General features: G+C 43.1%; 1 protein-coding gene and 1 pseudogene across 1 annotated transcript; one reads left to right on the top strand and one right to left on the bottom strand.

Annotated features, from left to right (window-relative positions):
- Nucleotides 1-419: 419 nt before the first annotated feature.
- txlnba (taxilin beta a) lies at nt 420-9,469 on the bottom strand. Its single transcript, XM_063902120.1, is given in 12 exon segments — nt 420-1,399; nt 1,401-1,720; nt 1,846-1,941; nt 2,083-2,175; nt 2,821-2,895; nt 4,014-4,133; nt 4,844-5,038; nt 5,797-5,946; nt 6,126-6,211; nt 6,816-6,888; nt 7,264-7,447; nt 9,362-9,469. Coding segments are annotated over 11 exon segments (1,962 nt in total). The 5' UTR covers nt 7,438-7,447; nt 9,362-9,469; the 3' UTR covers nt 420-819.
- An 896-nt stretch (nt 9,470-10,365) lies between these two features.
- The window catches only part of LOC134877196 (NACHT, LRR and PYD domains-containing protein 3-like), a 17,009-nt pseudogene continuing 13,741 nt past the window's right edge, over nt 10,366-13,633 (top strand).

Here is a 13,633-nt window from a genome sequence, read left to right as displayed (position 1 = left end):
GTTTCATGTTTAAGGTCAGGCCAGTGTTGCGCGATCAGGTAATGCATTTTGAAACCGAGTATCCCCACAAGTATAGGTAAGTATAGTACAGAATGTGCCCTTTCTCATTCCTGTTTTTAACTTGTTAGTTTATGTATTATTCTGCTGAATTTCCATGCATGATACCTTAGAGTTAATGTAATAACAACCTGGCCTGGGTTACAGTGACTGTGCTTAAAACCGACTTTGCAGAGTTTAATGCACACTTTACCTCCAACCCTGATGAACAGTATCCTTAAGAAATAGCATGCAAACTTCCAACAAACATCACGTCTTTTTCAAACAAAATGAAGTGCATTTTAGTGTAGGACATTTTACATTTGGATGAAACCACTAGTTAAATACAATAAAACAAAAAGCAGACAAAGAAATGCTTCCTCTTCCTCTTCATAGAATTACTTTATTGGAGACACTTTCTTTAGTTTAAAAGAGACACAGCAATTGTACTGGCATAGATACCAACCAAGGGTTTTGTTTTGGCAAAAGGCAAAAACGTTCGCTCTTTATAGGACATCTGTAAACACTGGATACTTTAGACTTCTTCATTCTTTAGGAAGGATTACCACTCTCTCCACCAGGCCGAACGAGACACTACAACTTTAAAATACAGTCAGCATTTCTGACCGTCCTCAGCTGGGGACATTGAATCTCGACAGAAGTGACAGTTGGGACAAACTAAAGGCACCGTTTGATTTCAGCTACACCCACACCCACCCACACACTCTACCCAAATAACACAACACACACACACACACACACACCTTCTGCACATTGTACACTTTAGCTGGCGTTCTTGCTGTTCCTCTTCTTCTTTTTCTTGGGGGTTTGCTTCTTCGAGGACTCGGCATTGGAGGCATCGGCCATTTTCGGTGTGTCTTTGGAGGGTGGAGCAGATTGTGACTTGGTTGGTGCTTCTTCTGGTTCAGCCTGGACCTTCTCCTCTTGCACTGGTTCAGCCTCAGCAGCCTTGACCTCAGCCTCGACTGCTTTTGGTTTTGGTTCTGTTGGCGGATCGATCTTGACTTTCTCCGGCTCAGGTGTCGGTTCAGCAGGTTGCTTCTGGATCTCCTCATCTGCTTTGAGTGGTTGCACCTCTTTGTCCTTGACCTGTGTTGGGACTTTTTCTGTGTCTGGTTTTGTGTCCATTGGTATTACTTCAGAAGTGTTCTCCACTGGTGAAGACGTGGCTGGCTTTGGGACTTCTATGACTTTATCTGACTGTGGCACAACTGATTCCTCAGCCTTGACATCTACCTCCTGCTCCTGCTTGACCTGGGGTTTGGTTTGGAAATGGTCAAACGCAGAAGCTATCAAGTCTTCTTCTGTTTCTTCCTCCTTATTGTCCTCTTCGTCCTTATCAGGCAGGTGCAGCCAACAGGGAGTTGGCGAACTCCTGCAGCTTGGCCTGCTCCTCCTTCAGCCGGGACATGTCCTCCGTCAAGACCGGGTCCTCCATCTGGATCTCATGGAGCTCCTGTTGCTCAAAAGGGCTCAGCGTGGTGGATTTGTCATCACCTTTAGAGTTACCGAAGATCTTTGTTGAGATGTTGGAGTTATTCTTGCTGATTTGCTTGATCTTTTCATAGAGCATCACCCTCTCCCTCTGGAGGGCGTCACACAACCTCTCCAACTTCTGAATCTTCAGGACGAAAATGTCGTACTCTTTGCATTTCTCGGTTCTCTGGAACAGAAAGAGCGACAGAAAATGGGATGTAATGGGATATTAAAAAAGGTGTCTGCAGAAGAGTTATCACATTGGTATTGTTCCTTTGGATCAACAGGACAAGAACCAGCGGCATATCATACCTCAGCAATCATATCGTTCAGAGCCTTGTTGCAGTTCTCAAACCTCGTCTTCCACAGAGTTGAGTCTTTGTCCATTTTCTTCATCTTTTCTGACATCTAAGAAAGGGAGTGGTTTAAATCAAAGGGCTGCAGCAACATTGTGAGCTGTATGAACCACACACATGGAAGGGTTCAACAAGAGTACACCCTTACACCAACTTAGATTTCTTTAAGGCTTCACAGCTTATTTCCACCTACATTATCCATCTCGTTCTTGAAGCGGACGTAGATTTCGTTGCTTTTGGCCAGGGTCGCCTGAAACTCGTCAAACTTCTGAGCATACAGGGTCAGCTGTGGACGGATGGAAAGAAAAGACTTGAAGTACAGACAGAGGTGAGCAAGGTGTATAAATCAGGTCAGTTTCTGGCTAAAAACAAACTCCTAAAATGTATGTATTTCGGAACAGAAATTACACTTTCACTCCAACTGTTTTCAGCTTATCATTCATACTGACTCACTACAGGGTCACCTCAGTTTGAAGGTTGTACAGTGTATCCCAACCTTAGACCGACTGTTAACACCTCCACTATAAATGCAGTTGATCTGGATCAATATATAGCCATACGTTGACTCACCATGAGGTACAAATAAAAGATGCATCATTCATTTTCAGCTTTGAAAAACACATAACCCTTCTTCTCAAAACACATCGAAGGCGGCATATGATTGTAGAAGTTGACAGAAATAGGACATCCCTGCTCCAATCTACAGCCCTCTCTTTCCTCTGTTTTTGAATCAAAGCTCCTCCCTGCATCCACCAGGCGTGTGTGGCCTGTCCTGGTTGTCAGCATGTTAGTCTTGTCAGTGAATATTCACCTGCGCCTGCATCAAGTTCCCCTGTTCTCTGAGTGTTTGAGTCTGAAGTTTCCACTCAGCAGCCTGAACCAGTAACTGGTTAGAGAGAACAGACAGAGACACATTAAGACGTTTCTTTACCTTCTTCTTCATGGCCAGCTCCTGCTCCTTCATAGCGAAGCATTTCTTTGTTTTGTCAATAGCCTCCCTAAGCAACTACGGCAACAGAAACAATACACAGTCAATCTGAGCATAGTATTTAACAAGGATTCATATCTGTACACACGTAATGCAGTGGACTACACGCTCCAAGCATTCAGAAGGTGGACTTATACACAGGTTCCATATCATTATATTAGGTTGCTTTCAGGTAACCCAATACATCGTAAGAGAGCAATGTAATTCAAACTGAGAAAACAGTCATATTTATAATGGAAAAACACATCTCATCATTTCTTATTTAATTATGACTTCCTTTTAAGTCAAAAAGTCATAATTCTGAGTGTTTTCTACAAACTCAAAATAGAAATTGCTCTTTTGGTCAAAAAGGATGTTATCAGTGGCTGTTATTCTCTCCCGCACATCACAGTACGGTGGAACTGTTACCGCTTACTGTTTGTGATTTAAGTCCACGTTTGAATTTGTTTGGTGTTAATGAACTTAAGGATAATGGTTTTAAATCTTACATGCTTCACAATGATTTAGGGCTGGGCATATAATGCCCAGCCCTATAAGGAAGTATTACACCTGTTAAAGTATAATGAAAGCAAACATCACCAGGCATCAAAGGTTAGTCAATTAACCTGAAACAGACATACTGATTAATACAGGTGAAGATAGATGTATGTATGAATGATTTTACATGATAACTAAAGTAAGGCACTAATGACAACATGTCAGATACACTGATCCAAGAACTGTGATTTAATATAATTATTAATGTGAAGTAATAATGTTTAGCAGCACACTGTGTCACGGTGGAAAACAAAGGCATGAAACGGGAATACAAAAGTTAAAAAGCATCGATTGAAAGTAAGAGTTTTTAGAGCCAGCCTTTGGAAGTATGATTACAATTATTGTATATTTGCTTTAAGGACATGTCATCTGTATATTTCATTTATTGAGGACGTTGAAAGGCACTCAGTAATAATTGTGTTATAACACCTGACTCCTTATGTGTGAATATAAATGCACATTTAGATGCATTAGAGATCGCCTCATTCTGCAAATAGTGTAACCGTTTTGATGTAAAACCAACTGTAGGATGTAAGACCCAGGGCGTTGTTAATATTGCACATCTCCAGGTGAGCTCTAGGCCGTTAACTCCCACTCACATATTCCTTCTCCCTCTTGTGCTTCTCCTCGGCCTCGGCCAGCAGAGCGTTGGCCTGCTGCAGTTTGGCTTCGGTCAGTTTGTGCTGCAGGTCGCGGTGCTTGTTGATCTTCTCCAAACTCTGCAGAGAGACGAAGAACCAGACTCACAAACAGCTGCTTTCTTTACCGATGTATCTGCTCACAGTCTTTTCAATGAATTCAACAACTGTTTGGTGAGTAAATTATCCAAAATACTCAACAAAATGTCCCTAAATCCCAAGTAAAGGTATTTCAGAAGCTTGATTTGAATGAACAAGGGACCAAAACTGAGAGAAATACTCATATTTATATTCAAATATACATTTTATTTTATATGGCAGGGTTCTTTGTTTGCATGGCTTCTCCATCACTACTTCTTATCCCCCTGCTTTCTACAATAAAGGCTCAATAACCCCCCCCCCTAAAGAAACCATTGTGTGGGGTTGGATGGAGTTTAACCGTCCGAGCTGATGGTAGAAATGTTATTAAGTCTAAAATAACAACGGCTTCCATATTATTCTATGAGGTTGCTAGTGAGTAACCCAATAAATCCTAAGAGGATAAGGGAAGCATGTAAAACGTTTTCAGGGTTACGAACTTTTTTAGGAGAAAAAATGATAATTTTATCAAAAAAGTTTAAAAAATTACGAAAAAAAAAGTCATAATTCTGAGTTCTGTTATTTTTCATTTGAATAGAGTTGGAGCATCAGAGCTGTAGAAATGTTATGAAGTGCTCTAAAATGGTAATTGAATGTAAACCCAAACGTCCAGGCTTATACCCGATGTATTAGGTTGACCTTTGACCCCTCACCTCCTCCCTCATCTCGCACTGGGTCATGAGGCCCTCCAGCTTGTCCGTCAGGTTGCTGTTCTCGTGGCACAGCTTGTCGTTGCGGGTGCTGTGCTGCTCGATCTGAGCCTGGATCTCAGTCAGCATGCTCTGGAAGTGGCTGGTGATCTCCGACCTCTTCTCCTCGTCCTCCTTGCATCGCTGAAGGGTCTCCTCCTGCAGGGGGGGAGGGGAGGGATTAGGCTTTACTATATCAGGATCAGTATTTTAAGACTCTGACAGGTGTTTTTAGCTGCTAACCATGAACTTTGGGGCTAGCGGGCTCAGGCCCAGAGGCCTCAAACTACCAAATGTCACTCAAGGAGAAACAAGACAACCAAGAAGAGACGCAAAATGACTTCAAAGAGACATAAAACTGAAGCTAAATGACAAGTGACTGCAAAGCAAAACAGTGCTACAGCATATCGACTAAGATTATAGACACAAAATGACTAAAAGGAGACACACAACCTACTACAAAAGGCACCAAACTACAGGAACTGATACAGAGACACATCAACAAAGGGACACAAAACTACAGGAAACTGACACCAAGTTATCATGAAAAACACAGATAGAAATCTAGGGCAAACAATACTTCAATGATATACACTTTTCCTACAAATCGCTTAAAAAAACCCATATGACTCATGACACATTTTGACCGAAAGTAACAGCAGAAAGGAAACTGTAGGAAAAAGTGATGTAAGAGAACCACAACTTCACCACAAAGGACTAAACGAGCAGAGCATGAACACAGAAAGAACTCGGGGAAATAAAAAGTACAAAGTGTCGACGTTTTGCATCTCTTCAGTCATTTCTGTGTCTGGGTCAATTAGCTCTAGTTTAGAGTTCCTCTGTAATGATTTGGTGTTTTTTGGTTTATGCAGTACACACACAGCTACACACAGCTGCACACACACACAGCTACACACCCTGAGTGTGTTGTAGTGTCCCTGCAGCTCTCTGCACAGCGCCTCCAGCTCGCTGCGAGCCGTCACGCTGCTGCGGCTCTCCTGCTGCAGCATGGACATCTGCTGCTGCAACACACACAGCTTCCTCTCATCACCGTGCCGCTGCACCGCCTGCACACACACACACACACACACACACACACACACACACACACACACACACACACACACACACACACACACACACACACACACACACACACACACGGAAGATTGTATATTTAATGATGGAATGGATTTGCTGTGTGAAAACTCTCTAAAAATGATCTGAAATCAAAATAAATTCTCACCACTTCGGCGTATTTCTTTACCACCTCTTCCAGTTTCTTGGCTGGAGAAGAGCTCTTATTCAGACTCTTCATGATGAGGCTCACCTCTGGAAACACACACACACACACACACACACACACACACACACACACACACACACACACACACACACACACACACACACACACACACACACACACACACACACACACACACACACACACACACACACACACACACACACACACACACACACACACACATTCATGACAAGTAATGACAAACTTTGTTTTACTTTTGAGGGTGCATGATAAAATATTAGCAACACAATGAAGGTAAGACTACATCCAGTTGCATCTTGGGAAATGTATGCTTCACAGTTTCGTGAGACGTGAGTGTTTAGAGTCAAAATATTTTGACGTCTTTCTGCTTTACATTGTTCTACAGTCACCTTAATTTCACTTGTGTTGCAAAAATGTTTCCCCTTCCATTAGTATTTGAAACATCCACATTTTTGATTTGACTTTGTCTCCAGATTTCCCCAACAGTAAGAATTACACAGTTCCTCATTTTCATATTCAAACATAACCTGAAGTTTCATGGTGATATGTTCAGGTTTTGCCCTATCCACCTGTAGTGCCTCCCTTTAATGAGAGCAACCTGATTGGTTTTTGTAAATGTTATCTCTGATTTTAGCCTTGCTTACTCACCAGTCTCCATCGAAATGGGAAGTTCATCTTTCGGCTCTGTCTTCATCTTTTCCACCTCCGTCTCCATCAAACTCTAAATTCAAAACCACATGAACCTTTAACAAAATAGTTTGATAACATTCTGATAGATGAAGACTGAAATGCTTCAGCATCAACAAGGACACATATTAAAGACAAGAAACCGAGGAAACAGACCCTGAACACAACATTTTAATCACTGAAGACGAACTTGTTCAAGACCCTTCCACGTCTGATCCGAGATTAAACTAAACCATGTATGTCTGCTTGGACGGGAACCATTCACACTCAGAGAAATGTTAATAGGATATTATGATAGGCTAATTCTTAGAGTTTCTCCTCCAATCTTTGAGCAGATTTGAGCAGCACTCACTTAAAATCCGTGAACGTGTCAGAAATTAATTTACACTTTTTTCTGTGTTTTATTCACCTGTTGGTCCAGGAGGCCGGCCGCAGAGCCGTGCGTGCTGATGATCTTCTCCAGCCGCCTCTTGTACTCGTCCATGGGGTTGTTGGAGGAGGAGGCTGCAGGAGGAGCAGCTTTTTCACCTTTAGCGTCAGCCGGTGGGGGCACCAACAGCTCGGCCGCTTTCACCGTCTCCATGCTCAGATTGCTGCAGATTTGCAATGTGAAGTTATTCGTTGTGAGATCATAAAGAAATTTGTATTCAAACCGGAGCAGTTTTCTGTTTCAGCGGGTCAAAAGAAAACAAGAGGGTTGATCAACAGTGCAATTAGTCGAGTACTGTTCAAAAGTACAGAAGTATTATCAATGAAATGTACTTTAAACATCAAAACTGAAAGTACTTATTGTGCTGAATGGCTCTTCTAAAGGGGCCTCAAACATATATCAAGTACCGTACTTGAGTAAAGGCAGTGAGTTATTTTCCACTGCTGGAAGACAACTGTGATGTTAAGTCTCCAGGAAATGAATGTAAGGCTAAGCGATGTCCCCACAAGAGGCTGAAGAAAAGGGAGGTCCCCACAAGTGACTAAAATAAACATGTGTCCGTCCTCACCGCTCTGCCACGGTTATTGTATCTGGTCAGTTAAAAATAGCCAGCCCTCACTTTGTCACATGCACACACACACACACACACACACACACACACACACACACACACACACACACACACACACACACACACACACACACACACACACACACACACACACACACACACACACACACACACACACACACACACACACATTCCACACAACACCTGTTATAGTGTCATCTATTCTGAGAGAGTCCAAATATGGTCAAACACACACACACACACACACACACACACACACACACACACACAAACACACACACACCCACAGAGAGAGATACACATACAAGACAAAAGGTACCGTGTGTTTTTTAGGTACTAACTCTGTCTGTTTACCTGCTTCCTCTCATTCATGCCCCCCTCCCAAAATTCCAGTTCTAACACCCCCCCCCCCCATAAAAAAGAAGTAATTCTCCGCCCACTAAGTTACGCAACAAATCACAGCCCCTCCCCTGAGTCTCCCCTTAAAATGTATAACTTTTATAAATATGTTTACTCCTCTCGTTACAGATCCTGAACCAACGAAACAACGTAAAGAAACATCTCGGAGACGTAAACAACACTGGCAAATAACAACATAAGTGTTCTAAATATAAAAGCTAAGCCAAGTCAGGATCATAGGTGAGTTACAAACCACTGTTTTTGGTAACCAAGCGACCGTCCTTTGTTGTTGATTTGTTGACTTCATAGTTGGAGATTTTATAGCAACGCATAATTAATGAAACCCTTCATATGAGGATTTTAATATTCCATACTGCTGGTCTGTTGATGTCCAATATATATGCCATATATAACCACATATATGGAGAAATGAGTTATTTATTTAAATTCAGACATTTCTGAATGATGTCACGTCTTTACAGACAGATGATGCAACATCGAACAGCAGAAAAGAGGGGAAATCAACTCCAAACATTCAATAAGTGACATTTAACTAAATACCTGAGTCATTAAACATCTCGTTGGTGTACAGTCCCCTCTCTGCTTCTTCCTACACTTCATTATCTTTACAGTAAGAATGCGTTACATGTACCTGTCCAATGATCCCACTGTAAAAGGTATGAAAGTGAGGACTGATTTTCTTCACTGTGACCTGGACCTCCAGACACTGACAGTGACAAAGCACCTTAACGCCATGGCAGCCATCATGGATCCCTTCATGTGTTTGCTCTGTTACAGTGATATTACACACTCAACCAGGTGAGTCTATACACATATGACCATCCGTAAAGTATCATCAGGTGAGTCTATACACATATGACCATCCGTAAAGTATCATCAGGTGAGTTTAATGCCTACAGGGTTTAAAAAGTTCCATTTCCAACATCGAACACTCTCCCAGAAGAAGAACAACCGCACGAGAAGTTCTGCTGAACTCAGGCTGCAACTCAACATCGATGCAAATCTGCTGGAAGCTTTAGAGACACTAAACATTTGATAAGAGTCAGAGAGTAAAAACAGTCTTACCAGGATCCGTGGAGTGAAGGAGGTGAAGAAGAGACAGAAAGGAGGAGGAGGGGGAGGGGGAGGAGGAGGAAGAGGAGGAGTTCCTGCTGACGGCACAACGACAGCTGACCCCCAAAATAACCTGAGAGGCTCACACTTTGAGGCCTGTGTGTGTGTGTGTGTGTGTGTGTGTGTGTGTGTTGGTTGCACATAATAAAGAATGTGTGTGTGTGTGTGTGTTACGTTGTCTGGCTGTGTGTGTGTGTGTGTGTGTGTGTGTGTGTGTGTGTGTGTGTGTGTGTGTGTGTGTGTGTGTGTGTGTGTGTGTGTGTGTGTGTGTGTGTGGTGAAGCAATTCAACAACACAACAACAAAAGTCAGCTCTGTAAATATTTATGTTCCCCTCTTCACTTTAGTACTGGGATTGAAAGCCTAAGGAGGCTGGTAAACTGCAGAGGGGTTTTTATTCCTAAATAATATTCGAAACTGAACCTGTGGCTCAACAACATCCAGGTGTACCTTTATCCACCCCATGATCACATTGAACCCCCGCTCTAATGATCCAATTATTATGTGTTGCCCGGTCAGTGAGCCTGAGAGTCTGCTGCCTCCCAGCTGAGCCACAGCAGGAGCACATCTGTACCTGAACACAGGTTGATTCATGTTTCAGATTCTGCCTCTTCGTCGATTCTCTGCCCAGAAACACAGGCCTGCATTTCTCTGTCTCCCTCGGTCTTCTGTCTGTAGAGGGCTTCAATGGGGAGGTGGGTTAAATGTGTGATTGAAACCAGGAAAGGTAAGCAGGTTAGGAAACCAGACTAATGACGTGTGTGTCTGTAGTCCGCTGCCCTCAGCTGCTGCGCACAGGCTGACAGAGTACTAACAAACAAAGAGACACACAAAGAGACACACAAACACACAAACAAACACACAACCAAACAAACAAACAAACACAAACACACAAACACACACCCTCCAGAGGGGTACAGGTGAGGGTTTGAGTCCATCCCATCGGGTCTGTGGTTCAGCCGCTCTGAAGCAGTCACGTGGTCTCGAGAGGCAGCCTCGATGACGTCACTGGCCTAAAACGAAACCAGTTTCACAACTTCCTGGATTTCTGGAACCTGCGTAACTCCAGTAGCTGCAGGGATATGTGCAGATGCTGTAACTGAAGGTGAGTGTGTGTCCACAGTTCTGCTGCTCTGTTGTTCTGCATCTGTTATTAATGTGAACACTTCTGTGTCGATGTGGTTTCACGCGGAATCTCCGTGCTCCGTGTGATCTATGCTAAGTACATGCTAAGTACATGCTAAGTACATGTTTGGATATTATTGAGGCTCCTTAAGTCACTAGTTAGGTGGGTCGGCACTCCCGTCTCTAAGCTTAGTCCTATGTTGAGTGGCACAGTTATTAATATCCATATTAACACATGTTTATGTGGCGGTAGAATGTGAGGTAGACCGGAAGTAGACTGTTAGCATGCGCAGTCAGACTTGTAGTGAGAGTTTTCCATCCGGTGTGAATGTGTTTACAGGGAAGGAGTTTATTATCATGGGACTGCTAATCCTTTCTGTGAGGTCTGCTGATATTATATATACTGTGTATGCATAAGTTATATTTCTGTTCTAGGAAAACCTCACACACACACACACACACACACACACACACACACACACACACACACACACACACACACACACACACACAGCAGTGTCTCTGCATTGCAGCTTAGGATACATAATCAGTGTTTGTGTTTCTATCAGGATCAAACATCGGAGACCTGGACCCAGCTGTGGGTCCGGCAAGACTGACTCCTCTATGGATCCACCTGTTGAGTTTACACATGGACAGCCCTCTGATCCAAAGTAACACATTATATAATCAGTATTAAAACATTCAGACATCAGTTTCTTTAATCAGAACTTCAGTCTACCTTTACATTCATCAGTGTTTGTGATTCTCTCAGGATCCACCGTGAGGAAACTGGACCTGATTCAGGATCAGGACCCAGCTGTGTGTCCTTTAAGAGTGACCGGTCTATGGATAAACCTATTCGGTTTAAAGATGTAGAGCACTCTGATGGTCCAAGGTAAGAATGAAACTGGAAGTGATCTTTGTTGTCTGCTGTTAAATCTCCTGGAATCCAACAGTATCCTCAGCAGCGTTTGATCTCCATCACATTCATCAGTGTTTGTGGTTCAGGATCCCAGAACAGAGTCCAGTCTACCGTACATCCAGCTGTGGATCCATGCAGAGGGACCACTTCAGAGAGCTGTATAGAAAGATTCACCTGAATTATAAACAGCTTAATGAAGTATTTCTGAACAGTATTTACCCAGAGAGAATCCTAAAGAGCAGGCTAGTGTTTAAGTGTGTGTCCTGTTTGAAGAGGATCCATTAACACATCACATATAACTCTCAGTGTTTGTACATGTTCAAAATCATCTTCACAGAGAACCTCTGAAGAGACTAAAGGCCCCCAGGGGTCAGTCTGCCCAGCAGCATCACACTGACCTGGACTCCATATTTATGGTGAGTAAATGAACCAGCACAGCTCCTCCTGCTGACTCCAGCAGACACACACTCAGTAGAGAAGCAGCTGATGTTGACTTCTACCAGTTAACCTCTACATCTGATTCTGTTCCAGCTGCTCCAGGAGAACATCAGCAGATTTGTGGAGGACGAGCTGAAGAAGATCCAGAGAGTACTGAGTTCAGATTACCCACAAAGCTCAGAGAGTCAGAGGGAGGATGAGGAGCAGAGGAGCAGCAGAGAGGCATTTGTGAACATCACACTGCACTTCCTGAGGAGCATGAAGCAGGAGGAGCTGGCTGAGCGTCTGCAGAGCAGTAAGAGGATCTAACAGATTCAACATGAAATGGGGAAACATCCTCTCTCTAATTCCATCTATCTGTAGCACTTCTTATCTCGGGCTATGCTATCTGACCAGAAGGATTTTGGGTTCTACTCGAGTGGATAAACAGAACAGTAATTAGACCAGAGACCAGGTGGTTTGAATAGAACAGCCGGCCATTTACTGAGTGAATTAGACACTCCCTCTTTCCCTTATTTCTGAGGCTAAATTGGATTCATACAGGATTAGCCTGTTTTAGTTTAGACCGGTCTATGAAGTATTGTTTATAGGTTGTTCCTGTTTTACCCTCTCCAAATCCTTTGAGTTACCTCTTTGTACAGGTAAAATAAATCCAGTTCAATGAAATAACACAATTGTACCATCAACCAAATCATTTGACAGAAATGAAAACCAATACAAAGTGTCTCTTTCATCAAGGTACAACCTGAGTTCAGTTTAAACACTGTTCTGGTTTGTATTCAGTTCCAACCTTATGATCTGTTCAGATCAGATCAAACAAACTCCAACACTCCTCCCGCTCTGGCAGCGAGGTCACCTGTTGCAATGTGAGGTGCAGGTGATAAAACGCCACGACAAGAAAAGGTTGTCCTGCAACAAAAACCAGGCCTCTTAGTTTCCTAGCCTTTCACAAGAACCGGAACATAAATGACAGGACCATAAACTGCTCTTTCACCAACCAGGAAACAAATGAACGCCTCCCTTCTCTTCCCAGTCCTTTATAGCTGATGGCCCGCCTTCCCAAACTAGTCTGGCCAATCGGGTCATGGCTCTGAAAGGGTAGTGAAGACTTAAACAGAAATAAACGTTGTTTTCAACATTTATCAAAACCCTCAAGGCCTAAGTACATTCATGGTCTGACCTTACCAAACACCACCTTTCAAAACAAACGAGATCTTAACAAAACGGACCGTTTTTAACTTAACTGGCACACCTTACAGCACACACTTTTTAGACCAACCACAGCCAGGACTCCACCTCCTCAGAACACATATAGGCAGCAGCTTGGAGGCGTGCTCCCCCTTTGAGCACTGGCACAAGACGGCCTCCAGAACAAAGGGAATGCTGAATGATGTTGTGATTGTGTGGTTTTAAATGAAGTACATTTAAATACACACTATCTTGTAAATGTATATTATGAACTTTCCCTGAAAGACATTTCTTCTAGCACATTTGCCTACCTTTGTTAACAAACTAATGTTAGTGAGGGAGTGTTTGCTTCCTCACATCACCCGTTGTCCTTTGGGAAAGCAGCAAGTCCTCCCACTGGCGGGAAGATCCAAGGAGTGGGTCTGGCTCTCCATCTTGTTCCACAGCAGTGTGTGTTGTCCTCTCACACTCACAGCACAACTCCATTGATCAATTTCTCATCCAGTCATAAAAACCTGGGCTGTACGACAGGTTCTGAAAGAATGTGAATCC

The sequence above is a fragment of the Eleginops maclovinus genome, chromosome 15, assembly GCF_036324505.1.
Source record: "Eleginops maclovinus isolate JMC-PN-2008 ecotype Puerto Natales chromosome 15, JC_Emac_rtc_rv5, whole genome shotgun sequence".
NCBI lineage: Eukaryota > Metazoa > Chordata > Actinopteri > Perciformes > Eleginopidae > Eleginops > Eleginops maclovinus.
This window is presented reverse-complemented; position numbering and strand designations above follow the sequence as displayed.